Here is a 26119-nt window from a genome sequence, read left to right on the forward strand (position 1 = left end):
TAAACAAGTTTTGCCTAAAACTCTGTCATAGTTCAGAGGCATTTTTCTTCTAGGAACAGGGAAAGAGAGAATGTGGCTCTTTAGCCACACAGATCTATTTCAAAAGATAGAACTTCAAAATTTCTTGAAGTCAAAGTATATGTGGGTAAATATAAATGCTCTGTATAAATGCATACATACAAATGCAGAGTCATGTATTACAGGAGAAACAATTAAACCTTACAACATAAACTCTTGGGGCTAATTTTAGACTTTTTTTAGGAGATACAGTGGGCTACCGGATTTTTAAAGTAGATGTTTATTATGGAGATTGTTTTTATTTATTTATTTTATTTATTTATTATGGAGATTGTACTGTTTTTGCGTATCTGCTTCGCTAATAAGCAGTTTTAGTGGGACACGGCAGCCATAATTATGCCCTGAGCTGGATGCAAGAGGTGTTTGGAATAGCTACCTTTAAGTAATAACTAGGGCATTGGACAGTTATGGTGTTTTACGTGAACCAAAATAGCCAGTTCGTTATAATAAAAACATTTGTAGTTACAGTGGAAGGGGAAGGGGAAATTTATTGCTTAGCCTGAAAGGAAAAACATTTTATGTTAAATATTCTAAGTTCAGAAAACATCACAATACTCGGTTTTCCTTTTCTTAGACCTCCTCAGTACAAGACCATTACTCTGGATAGAGGACCAGATGGCTTGGGCTTTAGTATTGTGGGTGGTTATGGCAGTCCCCATGGAGACTTACCCATTTATGTGAAGACAGTGTTTGCAAAAGTAAGTGTAAATTTGTTCAGTCAATCCATTTATTAATTAGTTCACAGCAGCTACTACCTTAAAACGTGACCTGAGTTTGAAGCCAAAGGACTGTTACAGTTTATCGCAGTTTCGGTAATGCAGGTGCTGGTCAAAATGTACTTGTGGGATTCAAAGGCTATAGTCCTAGGAAAATTCAGAATTTCCAAATGCATGTGACTCTGCATATACACATTTCATAACTGAAATTGTGCACATACTTAGAAAAACAACCCCTTTGCCATATGTTTAGAGTGACTTTTCTTCAGGTAGTAGAACAGACTTTTTTTATCTGTTGTGACTGAGAGTCTGAAAGGTAGACCAAGATAAAATAATTGACCTCAGGCTGGACCTTTGGGGAAGTTCAGGTACTGACCTGGGTTTGATAGTTTGCACTGCCCTAGGAAATAACCTTGAGTCAGAAAAAATTGAAATCAATAATCCCAGACTTTTCTGGTAAATAAAAGTACAGAGCTGGGTTTTGATTTCTGAATTTCTTACACCAGTTGCTGAAAACGTCTTCAGATCTTGAAAATGTAATTTCTGTGATAGCAGAGTTTAAATCTTATACTAGCTGAACACACAGGGTTAAGGGAATATAAAAATTCGTAGATCTGATTTCTAGATATTGTGAAACGTAGGGCAGGGCATACTGCAGCACTAGCAGGCTATACTACAATTTACTGTAATTGAATCATTGAAAATTAAAACAAAAATTGAGGGGTTTTGTGCACTGAACCCATCTTAGGCTGTAAGGACAGTGTGACAAGGAGAGAAAGAAATGTCTGCATTACATGTTGTATCGTTTCAGGGTGCGGCAGCAGAAGATGGACGCCTGAAGAGAGGGGATCAGATCATTGCTGTGAATGGGCAGAGTTTAGAAGGGGTGACCCATGAGGAAGCAGTTGCTATTCTGAAAAGGACAAAAGGAACAGTCACTTTGACTGTTTTGTCATGAACTGGCTGCCCAAGGGGTTAGGGTCAACAGGACTATATTATTTACATTCAGCATAGCAAAGAGAATGGGAATGTTTATATAGCCTTTTTGCTCTTACAGCTTCACAGGTTTGTGTTACAACACTGAAGAAAAGTAACATTTAAACATATTTTTGTGTACAATATTAGTACTTCTCTTACTGTCAGACCACTGGGATGGAGTTACTTCAGATGTGGAAAGACATGGATATTTTTGCTATTAGTATTATAATGGATGCTGTAAGCAACCAAAAAAATGGAATGTTTGCATTAATAACCACACAACAAAACTGGAGTGTTTTGCTAAGAGGCTTTGAATATTTGAAGTATGCTGGAAAAATGATAAAATCACCAAGTCAACAAGGGGGTGGCATGGGCAGCAGTACTCAGAAGAGAGAAATAAGGCTATTGAAAAAAGTACAAACAAAGTATGGAATTTTAGGAAAAGAAGGAAAAGTATGTAACCAGGAGAGGATGATTAATGGACTTAGATGGCTGTATTTTGTCACAGTGCCCAAGTAGAAGGAGCTGGGAGGGTGACTGGTGTGAGTTTCTTTGTCTGTGTGTTTAAATTTTATAAGTCATGATGTATAAAAAAAAACCAAACTAACAACTGTGCTTTAGTTTGGCTTTTTGTTTGGTTGTTTTTGTGGTTTTGTTTTGTTTTTTTCTATGTTTGGGTTTTTTTTTTTGTTTTGTTTTTCCTGTGTGTATGTTTTGTTGTTCTTGTTGTTTTAGGCAAGGGGATGTATGTGTTTGTTTTGAAAGGAGAGGAGTTGTGCTCAGGGCTGAAAAATCCATTTGCTATTGGAAACTGCTCCTGGTGAATGAGAGTGCCCAGCAACTGCAGTATTAGAAGAACTAGACTTTTATAATAGTAGTGTTTTCTAGCCTATATGGGTGTGAAATCAACCTTCCCAGTATGAAATGTGTGTAAGTGAAGGTTGTCCTCTGCCAACATGCAATATTAACTGCAGGCTCTGTGCTGATGTTTCTGCAAGCTGCTTGAATCAGAGATGCGAACAAACTGCTCAGGGCAGGTTTACTTAGCTGCAGAGACTTTTGGATATTGGTAAAGCTGAGGTGGAGGAAGTGATGTTACGGTGTTGCTGGCATTATTAGTAGCAGCAAAAGTAGAGTCCTCCTTGGAGTGAGGAGGCCTAAAACCAGGAGTTGGGGGTGGGTAAAAAGCTGAAAATCCCTCCCAATGGAGGAGAGCAGTGAGACAGCAGTGAATGTCTTCCCACATCAGCATTGAGCAGAAGAGGAGATTTGAGGGCTTCAAATATTGTTTTGGGGATATTAATTTTAGAGGCACAAATACAAGACAGTGTCTGCTAAGTACAATGCAATCATTGAGCTGTTCTTTGGGCAGCAGCGTGGTCAGTAGATTTGTCAGCATCCTCAGTTTCCTAAGCTGGGTTTCTAACTAAAACTTTAGCCAGAAACCAGACTCACTGGAACCCTTGGCTGATTGTAGGCTGACTTTGCCTCTGTTCCTGCAAACTGGATGTTATGAATCTGGCAGATAGAGCACACTTTGCCTGTGATTTACCTTCCTGCAGAAAAAATTCACCAAGTCTTTTAAGAGAGAAAGATACCTAGCTAACTAGCATGCTAATTAGCAACAAGACCTTTTGTGTTAATTAGCAAAAATAAATTGTAGCAAGAAGGCCACCATGTTAGTTGTCATTTAAGAGAAATCTGAACTGAAAATGCTGGCAATGATCAGGCTATTATTTGGGGATAATACAAAAGACTAGCTTTTGTTTTAGAGGGACACAAAAACCAGTATTAGGAATGTCTGTGAATTAGTATTAAAAATTGATAGCTAGGTCTAAGTGTATTAACTAAAAAAATGCGTTTTGTCTCTTTATTCTAGAAGTTACATTGCGATAGGATAAGATGAAAGAAAACAGGTGGTACTGTTACTGATGCTGTTGTTACTCAATTGCTATTCTGTACTCATTCCTTGGTTAGCGTGATAAATGCCTACAGTAGAGTATGTAAAGTCACTTTGCATAGTATCTATATTTGTAACAGAAGTAGTGTACAGATATTTTGTTACTGCTGTGTTGGAAGATTTAAGTGAATAAATTTCAAACTGTCATGTTAAAGAAATAAAGTTGCAGGTGTGTCTCTGGTTGCTTTACAACTGCATGTTTGCATTGTTCATACTGTTTTGAAAGGTTTATTCAAAAAGATCTGAAGTAATAAAAAAAGGCATTACTTTTTGTATGAAACTTAAAGTATCTGCTAAAAATTGCTTTTTTTTTGATTTTAAGATTTTATCTTCTCTTGCAAACTCTTAGCAAATCCATGAGACAGATACCAAAACTCTCTGTGAGTTAATACAAAGCTGCTGTGCTTTTTTGAAACAGACAGCATTAATCATTGTTCAGTCTTTTTAAAAAGCATTCCTTCGGACATGGGACTTGCTATGATGGATCAAAACAGTGAGCCACAGAGCCTGTGACTGTGCTTTGAGCTGTGACCCACACTGCTGCTTCGGAGCACAGGGTCTCCCCCAGCCCCCTGCTGGGAAACCTGTTGTGTGACCACAGCTTAGTGCTGCCATGCACTGGGTCATGAGGTGAAATAAACTTGGCAGGCTTAGAATGTTTGGTTTTCTTTGGCATTTGGTATTCAACTCAACTTTCATATCACCATGCTAGGTACCATGGCCCCAGTTCTACCAACTATTCAATTTTTGGTTACATTTTTTCCATGTGACTGTGTTAACTATGGGACTTCATAGGGTAGGAGCTGGAGGGCCTGGCATCTTAATGGCTCCAGCCCATTCTCTTTTCAGGTATCCAGCCCTTTCTTTTAACTCTGCTTACCTCTTAGATAATTATAGAGTGGTATTAATGAAAGAGACTGTCACTTTCTGTAATAGTGGGTCTGGGGAAAGGACAGCTGGCTTGTCGGAATGAACGTAGTTCATTCCTTGGCAGCAAGCATGGATCATTGGTATGGCTTCTTTCCTGCTCGTTCCTCTGCTGGATTTTATTTCTGGATTAGCTTTACAGAAGCAATGGTCCTGGTAATTCTCAGTTTGGAGTGTGCCTGAAATTTAGTAGCCTTTGAGGATCCCCTTGCCTTCCCTCTGTCCAGCCTATTTTATAAGAAAAAAAAAAAAAAAAATTTTTGTCTTTGTTCTTAAGTGGCAAAAAGATGTTTTACTGACAGAGACTTACAGGTAATGTAGAGGAACTTTGTACTTTTAATAATGTGTTACAAAGAAAGCTTTTTCTCAAAGTGAAAGTGACATTGGAAGCATTGGAAGGAGGCTGGTGGTGGTTTCCCACATGAATCCTTTTCTTGCTTTTTAAAAACAAATTATTTGAAGCATCTGAAATATTCATGTGTATGGAGCACTTCTGTATTAGACACCGTTTGAAACTACTACTAAGAGATAAAAATCTTCACTTTCCTTATAAATGCTTTTAAAACTGTGAACACTTGTCCTTAGCACATTCAACACCTGCGGTGTATATACAAACTATTTTTATTTCATTTTGAATTGTAGATTGTGCATCTTCCTCAAAAGCTGTGTAGATCTTTGTTTTAATGCAGGGTTACATGTTAACTTGTGAAGGCATGCCACCAATGTTCAGCAAAATGCGAACAGTGTCATAGAATCATGGAATAGTTTGGGACTGGAAAGGACCTTCAGAGGTCATCTAGTCCAACCCCCTGCAATGAGCAGGGACATCTTCAACAAGATCAGGCTGCTCAGAGTCCCATCCAGCCTGGCTTTGAAAGTCTCCAGGGATGGGGCATCTACCACCTCTCTGGGCAACCTGTGCCGGTGTTTTCCCACCCTCATTGTAAAAAATTTTTTCCTCATGTCTAGTCTGAATCTTCCCTTTTAGTTTAAAACTGTTACCCCATGTCCTATCACAACAGGCCATACAAAAAAGTCTGTCCTCATCTTTCTTATAGGCCCCTTTTAGACCCTGAATAGACACAATAACGTCTCCCTGGAGCCTTCTCCAGGCTGAACAACCCCAACTCTCTCAGCCTGTCTTTGCAGGAGAGGTCCTACATCCCTATCATCATGGCCTGGGCTGCAAGCTCACATTGCCAGCTCATGTCCAGCTTTTCATACACCAGTACCCCCACGTCCTCGGCAGGGCTGCTTTTAATCCCTTCATCCTCAGGCCTGTCGTGTAACGGGGGGTTGCCATGACCCAGGTGCAGGACCTTGCACTTTGCCTTTTTGAACCTCATGAGTTTCACATGGGCCCACTTCTCGAGCTTGTCCAGGTCCCTATGGATTGCATCCTGTCCCTCAGTCATGTAAACTGCACCTCTCAGCTTGGTGTCATCCACAAATTTGCTAAGGGTGCACTTGATCCCACTGTCTATGTCATTGATGAAGATATTAAACAATACTGGTCCCATTGTGGACCCCCATGGGACACCATTTGTCACCAGTGTCCATCTAGACATTGTGCCATTGACTGCTACTCTCTGGGTGACATGATCCAGCCAGTTCCTCATTCAGCCAAACAGTCCACACATCAAATCCATACCTCTCCAATTTAAAGAGAAGGGTGTTGCGGGGAACCATGTCAAAGGCTTTACAGAAGTCCAGATAGACAATATCACTAGCCTTTTGTCCTCCTTTGTAGTTCCTCTTAACTAATAAACCACCAAGGGCGAGTCCTGCCTGACCAGCCTGATAACCTTCTACACTGGAGCAACTACTTTCTGATCAGTCTCTGCCTTCACATAGGTAGTTTAAATATAACTGTTACATAAAGGGAGTGTTTGAATCACATACAATAAATCTTACCGGTGCTCTTAGCTGAGTGCGCTACACTGAATACTTTAAATGCTTGCAGTTGGATGTCCAGTTTACCCACAGACAGACAAAGCAAAGGTTTTTTGTCAAGATGGGAGGCTTTGAAGTTGTCAGCGGTTGTTAATGTGTTCTGGTGTTTCAGTCTTTGGTGGTTTATTAGTTAAGATTACAGTTTATTAAGTGTAGTCTAGTGTAGTTAAGCGTGCACTTTGAGCAAGACAGGCATTATAGCTAAAAAGGAGTGAGTGTTACTCATTAGTATTTCTGTGGGATGTGGAATAACTTGTTGAGACTCTCAGCACTGGTCAACCACACAGTATTACAGTTTGGACTGTTTTCATAGCATTTATTTATGCTTCTCACTGTTCATAACCACAGAAGAATGCACAGTACCAGGACTGGGAGGACTGAGACCCCATGGTACGTTTTCAGGATGCTTTATCAGGTTTCCACTACAGCACACCAGACAGAAACAAGGGAGCCTGCGTTTCTTGTTGGGCATTTTGCCTGACCACTTAGGCTGAGGCACATTAAAGTCCTTTGCTGGCTGTAACTTGCAGGTACCTTCTCATCACAGGGTTGCCATAGCCACCTCATCCAGCATTTCATAGTTTCACATTATTGGGGACTTTACAAAAAGCAATGGGAGCAGCATTGTGGGTAGTTAATAGGAAATTAGTTTTTCTCTGTGTTGGGAAAGTCTTTGACTGAAACTGTAAAAAGCACACACATTTTGATTTGAAAAAAGTTATTCATGACTCAGTGTTAGATGTGGGTATGTCTGATGGGAGTAGAAAGGTCAATGTTGCAGATGAGTTTTATAAATATCAATATAATCATAATGGTTAAAGCCATAAATGCATACTGGAAAGTCTTGTTTGTGACAGGAACCACTGAGGACAGATGATAATAAAGATTGTCATATGGGGAAATCATTAACTTTTGATGCTGTCACCAAGACCAGAAGATAGTTAGAAGTGATAGTGTTCGTATTTTTGTCATGCATATTTAGTAAGTCCAATGCCTACCCTTTTTTTCCCACATTTTATACTTTTTCCCAAATGTAAAGTGCCTGCAAAGAGCTAATAAAGTGTTATTCTTCTGATATTCTTGGAGTGAAAAAATGACTCAGTCATTGTTTTAAATATGTAATCTTTATTGATTTTATCGAATATATACAAATACAAGTAGTGAAGGAAAATGTGACTTTTAATTTTAGAATGCCCTTGGGGAACCTAAGCAACTCCCAAGCTAGCATCCAGGCCAGACACTTCACTTTCGGTAGGTGAGGGCTTAAATAGGACAAATGACACATTAGATGTAGTAAATTAGCATTGTTTCATGGTGATCTTAAATGCTGAATAATATGAGCTGCATCTGCAGCTGCTTATTGGAATGGACCTAGATGGTTCACTGCTTGAATTCCTGTTTCCTGAAAAAGTTACTGTAAAGAGAGGGCTCTACCACTTCCGTTGGAAGTCATGCTCTAATGGAAAATAAAACATTTTGGAAGAACAACTGTAAGCTTCTCTCCGTATGAGAAATTCTGAGTTTTAGGTCCCAGGCAGGAACAAGCTCTGATGCTTTTCCTGACAGGCTTGCTCTCTGAGAGATGTGGTGGTTAGAAACCCAGCCCTGAGTGTAGCAAACTCCAGGGCACTCCGGGATGGGATTGATGTGTATTCAGCTCAGTCAGCATACTGGTGTGTTCCACGAATCTCACAAGTTTCCCTTTCAGTCATAGAAGTCAGTGGTTTGTTGGTTGATTGATTCTGGGGTTTTATTAAGATCTAGCCTTGAATGTCTTGGCTTTAATTGAAACACTGTGCAGAGGTCCTGCATTTGTTCTACCTTTATCTCCAGTTCTGTCATATAGAATCACAGAATAGTTTGGGCTGGAAGGGACCTTTAAATGACATCTAGTCCAACCCTTCTCCAGTGGACATCTTCTACTCAATCAGGTTGCTCAGTGCCCAGTGCAGCCTGGCCTTGAATGTCTCCAGGGATGGGACATCTACCACCTCTCTGGGCAACATCCCAGTACCACCCTTGCTGTAAAAAATTTCTTCCTCATGTTCCAGCCTGAATTCCCCCTCTTCTTGTTTAAAACCATTAGCCCTTGTCCTATCACAACAGGCTGTGCAAAAAAGTCCATTCCCATCTTTCTTATAGGCTCATTTTAAGTACTGACAGGCTGCAGTAATGTCTCCCTGGAGCCTTCTCTTCTCCAAGCTGAGGAGCATATATATACAAAGAGAAGTAATCCACTCAAATTTAGTGTTAAAGTAGAGTCAGAGGTTGTTCTAACCAAGTATGTGTGTTAATTACTTGACAACAGTGTTTCTGTACGCAGTCTCCTGGTGAAGCTTTTACAGCCCCTTTGGCAACACTGAACAACAGCAGTGATTGCTTTTGTGTTAAAGTGCGTGTCTAACAAAGCCAGTGCACTAAGTATAAATCCGTCCTGGCCAGGAAAGTGAGTTGCTTGAGACAAGGTGGGAACCTCCTGGGCTGAGCTGAACTTCCTATTATGACTAAGCACATTCTCTTTTCAATCTGTGACTTATCTCCCTAGGAACAACTTGGCTTTTGTTTGTGTCAAATGGCAGCTGACCACCAAATTCTGTGTATATAGTCTTTTGTCCTCTGGAAAAAGGGCTTTACTTTTTCTATTGCAGTCACTAGAGCTGTAAAAAAAACCAACAAACCTAACTGGACCTTTTTCTTTAAGTGCAGATTTATAAAATATTAGCATTTAGTAGAAGTTACTCATTAAGGGTTTACTGTTTGCTCTCATGTGACAACCTCTTCTTTCCTCCTTAAGAAGTCAGAGTCTCTTCAAAGCTATTTATTTTGCAAGCAGCCAAAACATTCCTGTCTACTCTTCCCCTGCTTCCGTTTATTTTGATTTGTGTGTGTGTGTTGGAGGGACCTGTTATGTGTGAGCAGAGGATGCCAAGGGCTTTGTGTGTGTGTGCATGTGAGTGCATGTGAGTATATGTGCATATATATGTGTAGTTTGGGGAACAGTAGTGCTAATTATTAGTCTGCAGATGTTTCCTTCCAGGCATGATGTTTTTTTTTCATGGAAGAAATTATAACAGGCACCCCGCATGAGTGTTTCGTGGGTATTTCAAGACCAAAAAAAAAAAAGTGTTTATGTGGTCACGTGCGGATTGCAACTTGGGCACTTAGCTTGGGAGCTTGGGGCTGCCCAGGTGTTGTGGGATTGGGTCTTCGTTTCCAGTACCCAGCCCCACACCTAGAGACCTAGATTTGTCCATAGATGCTGACTTTTGTGTGGCTGCATTTCTACGTATTAATCATTTTCAGTACTAGCCACTAGATAGCACTAGAGAATCAAGGTAACTCTCAAACAGTGTGGGATGCAAAGATTTAAAGGAACTCGAGTACTCCAAACCTCACAACCACTGTATTCTGTGGCTGTTGTTCAGCTCTGATCAGCAGCCTAATGGAAACTGTTCAATCAGGAGAGAGTAATTTTAACTTCTGGTGTATTTAAAATGTCCACACTAATGTATTCCTAAGCAAAAAACCCATAGAAGTAGCATGAACAGTTATCCTACTTCAGCTCTCTTTTTAATATTTCTGGTCTTTATTGAAGGCCACGAGTTTCAACAAAATGTGCATTAAATCCACAATGTTTCATTCTGGCCATTGCAAAATGAATGCTTTAAAATTGAAGCAAAATGTGCCTTCAAAAATATTCATAGGGATATATACTTTCCAAAATTGTGCCCTCCAAATCATACCCTGAACAGAACCCATTTGCAGAGAGGGTAAAAAGTCATCTGTGCCTGTAACTTTCTGGAAGTTTACTCCATCCTTTGTAAAATTTTTAAGCATTTTTAGTTTTCTAAGGAGAATTTAAGGTAATGAACTAATCATTACTGACCATCTCTCTGAGAAGATGAGAAATTAGGTTTTCAATCTCTGCTATGAAAAGCAATACAGTTACAACTTCTGCTTGCTTACTGTTAGCCTTTCTAGAAGCCACATATGAAGTTTTTTTAAAGAGTCTGGGAAACGCAAAAAGGTCATAAGAGAAAGGCATGGGTTACTGCCTGCTCATGCTGTGCATTTTCATAGGTTTTGCACTCCTCTTGCATGTAAGTACTTTCGATCTGCACATCCATAAACAGTTTTTCGGGCAGTCCTGAGGAATATTCACAGGTATGCATGGTGCTCCGCAAGGTAAGAAACTTGGTAATCTCTTCTAAATACTGCATTCCTGACTTTGTTTTCAAAATACTATATAGGTGATCACAAATTCTTCTATTATTTATTAACAGACTTCGTATATCCAAATGCCCATCCTAATTTGATAACATGTCTCAAGAGATTTTGGCAAGGACCTAAAATTTGAAGGTCTTGAACTCCTAGAGTAATGGCTTCTGAGTACTTGTCTTAAAGGACAGATTCATAATCAACTCAGGGCATCTGGCTCTTGTGGCTTGTTCTAAAGTACATTAAACAGACAGATATCTAAATATGCAACTGTAGTGTGGCTTATTTGCTATAGTCATGCTTCATTTTACGTGTGGGGACTTCAAGGACCGCAGTGTTGGCTGTCACTCACAGCGGACTAGGCTGACCTTGTGCGAACTCTGTCAGCCAGGAAGCTGTTGCAGAAATGACAGCCTGTTATCAAGAGATGCATTGGGCTATCTTTGAGGCTTGCTTACACAAACAGTACATCCAGAATATCGTTACCTAGCAGCTTTCCATAGAAATTCTCCTTTTTCCATCGGTATGTGACACGGGTGTGTTTAAACAAGATAAGAGATTGAACAGCACTGAAAGTTGATCATCTGTTTCTATACAATTTATGTGAAGATTTTGCAGCCCTTCTTTTTCCTCCCACGCCAGTGCCTCTGCTGTAGTTTCGAGGGCTAGCTTTTTGGTGATAAGAGTCAATGATGTGAACATAGAGCTGAGTAAGGTTTGTCAATCACACTCGCAGCCTGCTTTAGGCATCCTTCACTAGTGGACAGCTATTTGCAGTTGGCAGCCCAGGGAAGTGGTTGCCTGCAGGACTGAAAGGTGAACTTGCAATATAGTGCAGATAAAGCAAGATTAGCGACTGAAATTGTACCACAAATCCTTCCAGCCTCTTTTGGCCTTATTTATTTATTGCACATACAAAACTACACTAAGCATGTCCAAACTACTACTATAGTTCATTCTCAAATGCAGCAGATTTTACGAAGTTTTTTCTGTGATTTGTTTTGCTCCAAGTGCCAGTGGCAGGGAAACTGTTTTTCTAAGTGCTTTGAAAACAAGTTCCAGCAAAACTGATCTTTATCAGATCCTGTTGAAAAGGCTGCACATACTGAATAATGAAACAGGCCAGTTAAATTTTAATCTGCGTTACATAAAAGATTGTTCTCAAAGTGGCACATATTGACATTGTTCTCACACCCCTTCACTTGCAGCTGGCAAGTAAAAAGGCTGAGAGAGATGCAAAACCTCTGTGTGTGTGTCTGTGCATGTGTGTATAAACAGGTTTTAGGTAGGTTATGGCAGAATCACAGAAGCCTTTCTGCAGTACCTTGGCTGTTTTGGTGTTTCATTTTTCCCAGGTGGAATGGGCAGGCACGCTGCCCTGTATACTAAGAGTTATGTATTTCAATAGCTCTTTGGGGGGAAGAGTCCTTTTGGGAACTCACTGTCAATGCACTGAGGATCTTTTTTCATGTAAATTTAGAGGAGTAGTGAGGTTATGCCCAGGTGTCCATGTGTGGCCTGAGCTGGGAACATTCCTAAGTAAAGGGAAAGGGATAAAACACACACACTTGTGCCGAAGAATGCATTTAGCTTATTATATGTGGTAAAATTTAGTTGAGTCGCCCTAGTACGATTGTAACTGTTGTATATGTATATGCTGTTGGATGCTATTCTTTGTGAAGGACCTGCAGTTACTGCAAGAGGAGAAATAAGTGAAGACACACATGCATAGATAAGCCAGACTACCACTCCTGAGAGCTGTAGGATTGCACCAGTGCAGCCTAGGATAAATGAGAAGACAGTCCAATGCTTTAGTTCTTTTATTTGGATTTCTGATATAATAGTATTTCTTATCTGTAGTGAAAATTGAAGCAATTTTTCTAAGTGAGTAACCTCTGATATTTAATATTAATTCTAAAGTATTTGCGAGGTTTCTTTTCTAATTAGCTTGATTTTTAAAGGACAGGAGTTTTTGTCAGGAATTAAGAAGAGTTTCTTCTGTGTTGCAAAGTCACACCCTAGGATATTTTAAGATCTAAGAACAGGCAAATTCTATAGTATGCCAAACTTAGAGGTAATTTACATACCTGTGATGCCCGTTAATCTACATCAGAGACCTTTCATATTTACACCTGTATACCTCAGATGGTAAAATGGCCTGAGGCATTTGGCTCTCCCTTTGGTTTCAAATGCTGTTCTATTAGCATTGGGTATGACTTCACTTACATGCAAGACTGCTTTCCAAATCACCATGGAGAAAATTTTCCTTGATTCACTTTTTTGCCATGGGAATTAACTATTAATCAAAATCCCAGGAACACTGCTATAGCTAAAAGTTTAGTCAAACAGGTTGCAATGGCCAGCTGCTGGGTGAAGTGCTAAGGCCAGCTGAGAATGATACATGCACAAGCCCCAGAAGCAACAGAATACACAACCTCAAGAGCTGCAAGGCCAAATTTATTAACCTATTGGCTGCTGAGTCTTTGGGAAGTATCACATCCTTCTTGTTAATTGTATTCAGTCCCCAAAGACAACTGAGGCTGTCTTTGAGGCTGTGTCTTCAATGCAGTGAACTCTCAAAACGGTGGGTAATGCAGTCTTCATCTCTGAGGAATGAAGGGAGAAAGGGCCAGAAAGAGGGAAATGGACCTCCCTTTTGTCACAAAAGCTGTGCCTTTTTTAAAAGCTTGAGCTAGGCTCAAACCCTGGCCCAGGAACACCAACCACACAATAAAATCTTGTGGTTTGTTAACCAAAAACAATTGTCAAATCCACACTTCACACATTTTAGTAGTGGTGATTAAACCAAACTTCCTCTCCATTGTGCATGTGGTCTTAAACTTGCACCAAAATTGTGTGGATAATTGTTTGCTTCAATACACTGCCCAACATTATTTAATTACAAGAATGTGCTTGGCAGGAGGGAGGTGGAAGGTGAAAAAGACAGCGTCCTTGTCAGCAACCCATTTGGTTCCCAAAAAAAGTGGGTTGAAAGTGTGTGAAAGGCAGATGGTAAAACACTGAATAAGTGGTGTTATGTGTGCTTGCAGACAACCTAGAAAGTGAGGCTGAGCAAAGGTATGTGACTGAAAACTTCAGGAACCACATGCTATGCTATCCTGTCTCAGGAAAGGTACAAGAAGGCTGGACATTGCCTTTCTGGTGCTCTATAATCACTCTTCTAGTGCTTAGAGTGTGCCTGAGTAAGGCATGGCTCAGAGAGGTCGAGACATTTCCTGCCTAAGTATATCTGCTGACAACAGTCTGGAAAAATCATGCTCTGTCACTTAGGAATCAGTAGGGAGATCTGCTAAGCAATCTCCTTTCTGTTTTCCTTAAACGGCAAACTTTGTCATCCACACACCTTACAGACACACCAGAGATTCAGATTTGTGCATTCTGACTCGGAAAGCCCAGTTAACATTAAGCAAGGACACCACCAAAATAAAACAAAGGGAGGTATCTTTCATAAAGTGCAGTTACCCCAAGCAACGGTTTTCTGGTTATAGTGTTGCATTCAGATGAGAGATGAGATGAGCTGAAAGCAAGCAGCAGACAGTCTGAAAGACTGACAATGTTTAAAGCCAAACTCAGTTCTAGAGAGCAGTATTATATGCTCTGTTGATAGGCTCCTAAGCTAGATCATGTGGGAAAATAAATACAAATTCCAGCTGGAAAGTATTCCCTCTCCATCTATATAATTATGATTTCCCTCCTAGCTTTTTCCAAAGACCTGTAATTACTACTTTAGCAGATAAACCCTGTAACTGGAAATGAGGCAACTATAGTAAGCAGCTGTCTTTGCATTCGTGATTAAATCAAGCAGGGCAGACCTGAATCAGATTTGTAAGGCATAAATTTACCTTGTAGCCAAATAAGCTAAAAGTAACACACCCCTTACCATCTGCTCATGAAAGTTTCCAAGCAACTGTGCTGCAAACATCCTCTGGAAGTACTGTTATGGGCACATAATTGATAAACTGTCTGCATGCTTTAAGGCAGGGGTGTCAAACTCATTTTCACTGGGGGTCACATCAGCCTCATGCTTGCCCTCAAAGGGCCAAATGTAATTTTAGGACTGTACAAATGTAGGAGTAGTTAGTTAGGGGAAGGTAACCACAAGGCTGATGTGGCCCCCAGTAAAAAGGAGCTTGACACCCCTGCTGTAAGGACTGGCATCAGGGCTTCCTGGCCTTCAATGGGCCAGGGCAAGTGCCCATTTTATATCCAAATATATGTTTTTGAACCAAAGTACAGTTGTGATGCAAATCCAGCTACACAATTCCACCTGTTAAAAGTATAAATTCATGAACTTCAACAATAAACTTGTTCAAATGCACCTGTGGAATACAAAGAAAATCCCTACTAAATACTTGTATTTATCTGGGACAAAGAGCAAATGTAAATTGCCAGAAAAATCTTAACATATGTTAAGGACTGTCTGCTGCTACAGACAGCATATGTGATGGAATTCAGGAGTTTATTTCTGTTTTGATAGAGGCTTCAGGTATAAACCTGAGGAAGTCATACAGTTAAATATAGGCACAGCTACCAGTTCAGGTTATTCCAATGGCTTGACTTTGCTGATATCTACCTGTCGCAATGCTGTTTATTCCAGGAGATTTGGAGAGGCATTCCAGCAGGAGATGCAGGTAAACTGGAGAATGCATTGACAAGGTACATGTTTCCAAATAATTGAATTTGTAGGGTAAAACTGTTGTTTCTGATGACCTGATATCCATCTTATTTATTTTTCAGTGTAGTCATTTGGAACTAGTTCTCATGTGGCTCCTTCAGCTGACTGCTCTTGTGGCACAGCTTTAGTCTCCAACAAAAGGTGTCCAATTTGGGCAGTCCACTATATGAGGTGAATTACTATGGTCAAAGACATACCTTAGGAGTAAACTTCTGATCCAGACTGAAGTGCTAATGGAGGGAAATCCAGATAAAAATACATCTACTTGAAATAAAATTTTGACAATACAAGTTAGTTGTTGTTAGCATCTGAGTCAAGAGATTTAACTCTGTGTTTTAGTCTTGTCCTCAACATAGATGTTTCCATGCTTTACAGCCATAAAAGAAAGGAATCCTTTTTATTTCCATATGTTTTAGGAAGGAAATATTAGACAGTGTTCAAGAAACGCCACTGAAATATACATCTCTACAACATATACAAGTCTGTCTCTCCAAGTTACTACTTGGCCACTGCGGTTTCACAATTCAGTCCTCAGCTTAATGTGTTAAGCCACTATGATGAATCATAAACAGCATCTGAGAAGTGGCATTCCTGGCTCTTTGCCATAGATTAGTCACCTTCTCTTTGAATTGGAATCCAGGAAAGCTGCAGTGCTAAAGTGAGGAACAACTGGAAAATCAGCAAAGCCCAAATTTTATTTAGAGATTTGTAGGTTTAAAATCTATTCTACCCAGAAAGTCAGAGGTCATAAAGGAATGAGCAAGAGGACTCAGGGGAAGCGAGCAGTGGTGTTCTGTCTACAATGGGTAGAAGCAGTGCAGATGTTGATGCTGCCAAAGACTGACACTCGGTGTGTTTCTACAGGAGGGAATGGCACCCTGTTTCTCTCGAGCCAGAGGGCTTTCCAAGTGCTGCACTCCAGCCTGGCCCTGCCACAGGCTGGGCTTCACATCCTGCTCAGACCGTGGGCTTTGCACTTAGGCCAAGGGCAGCATTTCACAGATTGTAACTGCAGATACACGGGACAAGGGCCAGTGGATTCTACCTGGTTCATGCAATTTTTGGCCTTTTTACCCCTCCCTTCTTTTCTGAGCTTTTCAACAGCTGCTGAGCATGGCAGTGGTAGTTTTTCAAGGACTGTTAGCTCTGTGTGTCACTTTGTCCTGATTAGCTGTGAAGATATTACTGAGGCACTGCTGGAGCAGTTTAAGAAACATCTAGTGAAGTGGAACAATCTTCACTAGATTGCTGCCTTTGTGATCAGTATCTTCTGATGTTGCGTCTTATGCCTCATTTATTTAATGGAGACATCATAGGAAGAGACTTTCTTTTTTCTCTCTGGTCTTTCTCTGTGCCTGGTCACAAAGCCACAGATTACTCTTTCGGTTTTCACTTCAGTATTTCCAAGGTAGTAAGATATGAATCCTGAATAAGGTTTTTGGGTCAGAGGTATGAGAGATATATAAATATATATAGTATAAATGTACACTATACATTATTATATAATACATATCATATATTTGGTGTGCGTAAAGTATATAAATACAGTATATACTATACCACGTATATTTAGTGTACATATAGAATAAGAATTAATCAACTTATACTATATAATAGTGTATATATCTGCTATATCTCTATATAAGAACATATATAGTGCATATGCATACTATTTTATATGTCTGTATGTATATACACACTATTTTAGTTGTATTCAGCCTCATCTGATTGCTGTTGGATGCAATATTTAGAAACATCGAGCCATATAAAGCAGAGTGCAATGTGTTGTTATAAACTCTCTTGAGCACAAAATGGGTAAGTTAGCTCTCACAATGCTTTAAAATCAAGTATTCCTCACACACTTTCTTGCTACAGACCTCCAAACAATTCCTCTGAACTCCAAGTGTCTTCAAAGTGTTTGCTTTCATGAGGTATCTTACTAGTTTTCTTTTCGCCATCATGGGGACATATTTTTGTGTTATTAAAGCTATTCCCCATCTTGTCTTATTGCACAAGTATTATATACTCTACTCCATGCAAATCTTGGTTTTTAACACACTGTGACAATTCAAAAATTATAATGATGACTTAAACCCTAGAATCTATTTTATATACTCTTTTTGCTTTGGGGGAGTGAAAGGACCACATAATAGCCTCTGCTTGCCAGACACAATGTGTGGGCCAGTTGCTTCTCTTCAAAAGGTGCTACAGCTCTGATTGGAGAAATAGGACCACTCCAGCCCATGAGGTGGTGCATGTTTGTCATTAGCAGCATTATTTTTTGATGTCAGCAGAGATCTCGTCCCATGGTTCTCCACATTGTGAGGCACAGTGGAGCAAAGGCAGGTCAGATGCCAGCCAAGACACTGACTCCAGAGGGCTCAATCAGGCACACCAGGGCAGCAGAGAAGCAGTATGCAGTGTGCCATGTCACCTTGCAGGACAGCGTGTCCAGAAGGGAATTGAGAACAGAGGCATTTGACTTCAAAAAGCACCATGCAGTGAGTGCTGGCATTTTGGAAATGGCCAGTGACCTGTGAGTAGAGTTAAAAAGAAAGCTGAGCTTGGTTACAGATGATCTTAGCCCCAAGACTCCACTCTCCATTCTGCTCAAAGACAAGAGTGACAGAAAAACACACATCAAGGAAAAGGGAGAACTTAGCATTTGTTGCCCTTGATGTGCAGCAGCATGTCAAAAGAAGCAGACCCTTTCCACGTGGCAGTGACTACTAGAGAATACAAATGATTAAATTAGTTCAGCCAAAGTGACCAGAAAAACTCCAAAACTATCTTAGCTGTAGAAACTACCACAGTATAATGTTACCCTGAGACATTTCTCAGAGATATATGGGTGGTTTTACAGTATTCTTAAAAAAGAATTTTATTTAAAATGGCACTTTCTTAACTTAGAAGAGCTCTGGCTCACAGGAGTCTAAATATTTTGTTATCTGTAAGACCACTGAGATTACAAAAAGTGTCTACAAAAATATAGGAAATATCAAACACCCACAAATAGACCACTTACAAATAGCTTTCACATTAAGTAGCCACCCACACTAGTTAGCTGAATTGCTTTCTTAGATCTTATCCCTCACCTTACCCTTCACCCCATCTAGACTATGAACCTCAGTCCTTCCATGATCCAAAATCTTGACTATTTTCCTTAGGACAGGCATGTAATACTTTTCATTCAGGAACATGTTTTTTTCCAGCTCTGTAAGGGAAAGGGCTTGACCCAAATCTGTTTAGCAACAGCACCTCTGGAGCACTTACCAGAGGAGATACCAGCTCACACTTGCCTTAATGACAAAGGGTACAATGTCCTAATCTGTGCTGAAATTTTCTTTGGGCTGGCACTTTGTAGAGTGTTGTACTGCTTGTGTGGCTTTCTAAGTGCATCACTTAATGTAAAAAAGGGAATTATGACACTATATAAGTTGTTTAGCAAATTTATACTATATGAGCTATTGTAAGATGTTCAGTGGAGGAAGGAAATGCAATTCTCCCCACTTAACAGGAAATTAATAGGAAACTAATAGGAAATTAATACTAAATTTGTAGTAAATAAGATGGGAAAGAATGTAATGCTAGAATCAAAGTGGTTCAATAAAAGCATTCAGGTGGAAGAATATAAAATTTTGTAATGACATACTGGATATAATAAAGAGTTGACGAAGGAAATTGTATTTAGTCTTGAAAATATCACCACAAGAGAAATGTCAAAATATTCAAGGAAACATGAAGCACGATTTAAAAATGGAGGTCCTCAAAGACTCGGTTTATCTGGGGTCCTCAAAGACTTTGGGACAACTGCTGACAAACTGAGATAGGATTTGATTTTGATATGGCTGGCATAGAAAATGGAACACAGATATAGGCTAAAAATTTAATTGTAGCTGTTCTTGAGCTTTAGTCCCATGGCCTTAGGCTTCAAGTAAACACACAAATATGAGTGGTGGTAGGTCTAATTTTTCTTTTATTTGGGAATTTGTCATATGATACTCGCTATCAGTGAAGCCAAACTGTCAGCCCAAGGGGCAGCTCTAGTTTGTCAGGACCTCAGGGTTTGAAAGGAGGTGGTGGGAAATGACCATCAGCACAACACCCAAACATGTCAGTGAAAAATTTCTTTCTGTTGGCTCACAGCCCGAGGCTTAATCTGGGATTGTCCATGCAGCCTGCAAAGATGCCCCAGGCTGGGCAAGGGCCTTCTGAAAGACTGAAAAAACCCCTTGGTCCAGGTTCTTCAGTTCTGAGATATACAACAGCATCTATTGCTCTGCACACACTGAACCAAGAAGGCCCAAGCTCAGCAGAATAAATCCTGACCACATTGAACCCAAATGCAACAGTCTGACTGGTTTTAAGAGGTGCAGTATTTTACCTGGGAAGTCTATTTCTTAGTCTCAGAAGCAGCAGGATCTCAGCAAGAGGAAAATAAAACCCCTTCAGCTGAGACACTCCAAAGAAATAGAAAGTTGTGGCTGAATTGTTCCTATATCTGCCCTGAAGATGCACTATGTAGAGCCAGGTAAGCAGCAGTCCTCAGATAAGGTGCATTTACAATTGCAATGTGATGGTGACTTGATTATGGTTCCTGAGAACAGTAATGATCTTTTTAATGCAGTATCTGTGACAGGTTAATAATTGAAACTTAGAGCTGCTGTTGCAAGGACGTGGTTTTCAGCAGCTGATTCTTATCCAGATCTTTGGCTGCTAACTGAATCTTAGCCTGTGGGCTTGATTAACTGTGCCCTGGCATCTCTCGTATTAAAAGGGCAGTAATTACACACTCCAGGAGAAAGAGAAAAGACAAGTCAGTGGAACAGATTGGGATAGGCTCATGGTATTTTGTTTCACCTACAGAACAAAAAGCAACTCTTTAAAATTGGCTCCTGAAATAAAGATGCACTTCTGTTGTTCAGGATGGAATTACGGATATGCCTATTGCAAAGAAGCAGAATAATCAATGGGATTGTATAATGAATTTCCCTATTAGTTTCTTCATGAAGGAGTCTTAATTGCTGCTAAAATAATAGGTTATTTGTGTCTGGTGCTGTAAAGATGATGAGATTTATCCAATAAGTTATTTCATGCAGGAGGGAATCTTACAGACCATGTATAAAAATATCTTTATCTCTGACCTTGTTTGTTGGCAGTTATATAACTTCTTCCAGATAATTATTTTGCTGCATTGATGAAAATCTATTGAGCTGTTATTTAATGCTTAGCTACTGCAATGTGCTTTTGAAAAAGAGGTCATATAATTATTTTCTCTCTCTCACTCTCATAAAATTGAGCACAACTTTTTGTTATGAGCCTGTTTTCCTTTCTCAACTGAAGTTCTAAGTGCTTTGGAAATTTCAAGCATGAGCTCAAACTAAAGAAATTGCCTTCCTCTGAATCATGGAAAAATATACTTGCCTGCAGAAAACCATGATAAAAAGGTAAAGGTGAAACTGAACTGCTTAAACAGAACTGTGCAGTGCTATTTAAGATTCTTTATATGAGACATCACCCCTGGGGTGGAAGACACAATTCAGCCCAAGAAAATTTTCTGGGTTTTATCCAAGAAAGCTTTGCTGTGCCTTCCACTTAAGAGTCTGAAATTCTTGTGAAAAGTGAACTGTTGATGCTGTCTACTCTTTTCCTTACAGGCAGAAATCTTCCCGAAAGTTGCTTTCTGAGTGCATCTGTCTGTTTCTAACTGTATTTCAGAGCAGCATCACTGGCAGGGAAATGAAACAGGGCCTCTGATTTCACAGGCACACTGCACGCGCACTCAGTCTCAGTGTGCAATCTGTGTTTGCAAATCTTCCTAGTTAATAATAAACTAGCACAACAACCATTAGCCAAAAACCAGCAGCTCCCACCTGGGATCTTAGTGAATGTTGAGGCCATTTTCGACATGACATCAGTTTTAGACCGCTTTCTCTGCTCAGCCTGCTTTCCTTGCATAGATTTAGGGACAGAGCACTTTTTGGGGTCTGATTTCCCATTAATTCCAAGGTTAAGAAGATGCCTAAATTAAGTCCTGAGGTTCTGGAAATTTGTCTCCAACTCATGGAAGCACTTTAGCTTCACTGAACACTCTTTGCACATTTAGGTTTACACTGGCATGGCTTGTTGGGTTTGTTGCTCCTAAATCAGCTTTAGCAGGTGATCGATCTTCTCTCCTCTCGGCTTATTTAAGTTTCTTGTGAGTCTTGTTATAGCACCCAACACAAAATGCATGAAGAAGGATAATGTGGGCATTAAAAAAAAAAGAAAATTGGGAATCCGGAAGTTGAGAGGGTCAAATGAGTTAGCAGAAAGAAACTACAGCCATGCCTACCGTGTATTGTTCCTACAGATATGAACTCCATAAAACAGCTCATTTGAATTTTTAATACAATCTTGGTTGCCAGGTAAAGTAAACAATAACATTGTGTTATACAGAAAAACCTTCTGCCTTTTATCTGCAGTGCTCATTTTGCAGTTCCTAACACCTGAATTCAAGCCCTGGGATCACCCTTAGTTTCAGCAAGAACATTATGTGGTCCAGCCTGGTTTCTGCCACTTCATATTCCTTTAACAAGCAATTCTCCTGTTGCTCCCAAGGCTTTGACTTCCCCTGAGCTAGTGAAGAAAACCACAGATATGATTTCTAGAAAAGAACATCTGGACATACATTCACTAACACTCATAAGAAAAGTGTGCTGAATTCTGGGGATAGATGCTCTGGATGAGGAGCCCTGGCTCACAGTCACCCCCTCCATTAAGATGGGATCCCTGGTAGACAAAGACACAGCTTTGATCCCACTTAGCTGCACAACCCTGTCTCAGAGAAGTGAAAGCACTAAGAGGGTGCAAGGACAAGCAGAAAGTCTGCAGAGATATAAGGATTATAAGATTACAGATAGACAGATGGTTGTTGAAAAAGGATCATCAGGTATGCAAGGATTCAAGAGGTAGAACATGTAAATAAGAAGCAAAAAGTCTGAAGAAAGAAAGCAGAGAGCTTAATGTAAGGACTGTCTGGTGTCACTAAGTCACCAGCGTGAGGCCTGTGGATGGAGCTGGTGGCAAAAGGCAGCTCAGTAGCACTGAAAATCTGGCCTGATGAGCTCCAGGCACTGGCTCTTCTGCGCCAGTTCACTGATGCTTGCCTCATCAGCAAAGGATGCCTTATGAGGGTGACAAGAACACTTGAATCCTACTTCTCTTGTGTGAGTCCACTGAGAAACAGCTCTTTCATATTTTTAGTTGCATTTGTCTTGTCTGCAGTCTTTTCCTATGGCTAAGGGTGCCCAATGGGACTTACCCAGAAGACAGTGGTTTGTTTTGTTTTGTTGTTTGTTTGGTTTTTTTGTTAGGAATCATTATTTAATTGCAAAATTTTGTTGTACTTGAATACACTGAATGTCTGAACAGAGTGACTGCTGAAAACACTTTGCTTGAAGCAAGCTGGTAATACATGACTCCAGGGTGGAAGTGATAGCAGACATACTGGGTCAACAAAAGTACATTGGGGAGTTGTTATCTCTGACTGTGTTAATATCTAGACGTGTGTAATGAGTCAAGTGGCAATAACTGCCATTTTTACTTAAAAATTGCTCTATGGAAATGAGCTTCTCCCTGTTGTTGTTGTTTTTGTTTTGTTTTGTTTTGTTTTCCTTCCCCCCTCCCTTTTTGTTACATAATTCTTCAGATTTCTCTCATTCTTGTTAGTGTTTTAGCAATTATCAGCTAAGCCTTTCCCATTTTTTTTGCTGTGACTTCAGCAGTTCCTCATGATATTTTTGAAACTTGGTGATTAACAGCTATAAATAATAACTTTTCATGCTGGCCAATTTTTTTCCCATCACTTAATTTGTAACAGTTTTCTAATGATGGGTTTATGTCACCTGTGAGGAACATACTGCATTCGTACAGACTCAGGAGTTCAGATTGCTGCACCAAGAAAGATTTCATGCTTGGATTTAAAAGGTAGATTAATTCTGGTACAGTGCTTCTTGGAATTCAGCATTACCTATTCATAATGCTGTATGTTTAACCTTTCATCTTTCATTCTTCCATGCTGAAAAAGAAGATGAAAACAAGAGCTATTGGTCTTGGGTTTAGATTCTGGAAGTTAAAGAGCAACTCAGACAGGTTGCTGTTAATTTGGAGCCATAGTCCATTACTGTAAATGTTCAGCTCCAGATCTTTCAATCTAACTTGAATGGCCTGGCCATTCTGAGAAGCTGTTTCCCACCCCTGTGTGAAAACAGAATGTCAATTGATGTGATATATCACCAAATGCAGTTCTAATGATGGCCCTGACTCAGATCATATTGCGTTCAGTGGCATGTTTAGGCTCTCAAAGCATGACCTCTGCAACGAATAGGTGGCAGATGAGAGTACTTCTCAGAAAGTTCCCTGCCAGGCCCTCACATATATGTAGATTTTCTTTCCCAGAAAATGGGGAGGTATTTAGGATTAAATCACTGCTGGAATTCTCAACAGTGATTTCTATTAGGTAACTATTGCAATGACACTGCTTTTCTTCAAGGCTTATAGCATTGTCCTACAGTGTGCATTATGCAATGTTTGTTCATGCTATTGTAGTAGGTTGTTATGCTGAATGCTCATTTTAGTGTAGGCTGCATACATTTTTTAAACAATCTTCTTTTGTATTTGTATTATTGTGCTCTCTACATAGCCTGTTTCAAAATTCTGTTACCTAGACTCCCTTTTTCCTTTCCTGTCAACAACACGGATCATTTGTGGAATCAATAGTAAATTCTCCTCAGCTTTCAACTGAATGTCAAACTTTAGCTTAGGTCTACCAGACATTTTTGAGGATTGGAGAGCACGTAAAACATTGCTTTATGTCTGTTTTATGGCACCAATACATTAAAATGTTTATATATGTATATATACACCTATGTATTTGCCTCTCTCTGAACTAATTATTCATGCTGGGTTTTATTCCTAAAGAAATAAATTATATCTGAGTGACATGACATGGATCTTTTTCTTTTGTTTAGGTTTTTTTTTTTTTTTTTAAGGAAAAAAAATGGTTCTTGTTTGCCCTTAAATTTTCTGGAAACTTGTATATATTAAGAAATTACACCTTCCTTCTTAGTTCAGTCACATATTGTAGGTCAGAGCAAGAAAACACTTTCCTCTTCTCCTGGTGAATGGGGCCAACGAAGTTATTGCTGGGATCTACCAGTTTGTAGGTATTCAGGACTTGGCAGAAGTACTTTTTCCATGCTTTACTGTCATATGGCTTGATCATCTGTGTGGCATGGTCCTTGGGCTGCCCAGTCCCCTGAGTCAGAGAACTATGAGTATGGGAACTGTGACTTCTCATTTGTGGACACTGAAATTATAATGGACCAGCTGAATCAGCTGAATGCTCACAAGTCTACGGGGCCTGATGAGATTCATCTCAGAGTGCTGAAGGAGCTAGCAGGTGTTATGACAGAACCCCTCTTGACCATCTACTGAAGGTCTTGTGAGTCTGGGGAGGTCCCTGCTGACTGAAAGCTAGACATGGTTATTCCAAACTACAAAAAGGGCATGAGGAAAGACCCACAGAACTACAAACCTGTTAATCTAACATCCGTTTCCAGAAAAATTGTAGAGAACATTATACTGGGTACTGTTGAAAGGCATTTAAGTAACAATTAAATCATCTGGCATAGTCAGCATGGGTTCAAAAAGGGAAAGTCCTGTTGAAATAATTTGGTATCCTTCTATGATAAGGTCACCCACCTAGTGGGTGATGGGAAGGTGATGGATGTAGTTTTTCTGGATTTTATTAAGGCCTTTGATACTGTCCCTCACAGTATTTTTCTGGACAAGTTGTCCAGCTGTAGGATGAGAGGGTTCACAGCACACTGGCTGAAGAACAGGGCTCAAAGGGTTGTAGTGAATGGGGCTGCATCCAGATCAACCAGTCACCAGCAACATTCCTCAGGGCTCAATATTAGGACCAGTTCTGTTCAACATATTTATCAAAAATCTGGATGCAGGAATCGAATGCTGCATTAGCAAGTTTACTGATGGTGCCAAACTGGGAGGTGCTCTTGACTGTCTTGAGGAGCAAGAGGTCTTGTAGAGGGATTTAGATAGATTGGAACATTGGGTAATGATTAATGGCATCAAATTTAGCAAGTCAAAATGCCAGATTCTGCACCTAGGATAGAGTAACACTAGGCACAAGTCTAAATTGGGAAGAGTGTGGCTGGGGAGTAGCCCTGCAGAAAGGGATCTGGGGGTCCTGGGTGACCTTAAGCTCAGTGTGAGCCAGCAGTGTGTGCTCAGGCAGCCAGGAGGGCAAACCCCATCTTGGGGTGCATCAAACACAGCACAATCAGCCAGTCAAAAGAGGGGATTATCCCTCTGTATTCAGCATTGTCATGGCCTCAACTTGAGTGCTGTGTGCAGTTCTGGACTACACAATTTAAGAAGGTCATGAGGGTCCTTGAATGTGTCCAGGGGAGGAGAAAAAAGCTGGTGGAAAGGCAGGAAGGAATGTCCTGTGAGGAGTGTCTAAGGACTTTGGGCTTGTCTAATTTGTAGAAAAGGAGGCTGAGGGGCAATGTCATTCCTGAGGAGGTG

At 40.1% G+C, this 26119-nt stretch overlaps 1 protein-coding gene across 12 annotated transcripts in view; it reads left to right on the forward strand.

The window, feature by feature from the left end:
• Positions 1–3952, forward strand: part of MPDZ (multiple PDZ domain crumbs cell polarity complex component) — a gene marked incomplete at its 5' end in the record, with an annotated part of 99074 nt that extends 95122 nt beyond the window's left edge. For all 12 annotated transcript variants that reach the window (XM_082075696.1, XM_082075692.1, XM_082075697.1 and 9 more), the window contains 2 exons: positions 653–776; positions 1606–3952. In XM_082075696.1, coding sequence (XP_081931822.1) covers positions 653–776; positions 1606–1752 — 271 coding nt within the window. In that variant the 3' untranslated portion in view covers positions 1753–3952. The remainder of the gene's footprint in view (positions 1–652; positions 777–1605) is intronic.
• Between the last annotated feature and the right edge of the window lie 22167 nt (positions 3953–26119).

Source organism: Streptopelia decaocto (genome assembly GCF_964273445.1).
Source record: "Streptopelia decaocto genome assembly, chromosome: Z".
Classification (NCBI taxonomy): Eukaryota; Metazoa; Chordata; class Aves; order Columbiformes; family Columbidae; genus Streptopelia; species Streptopelia decaocto.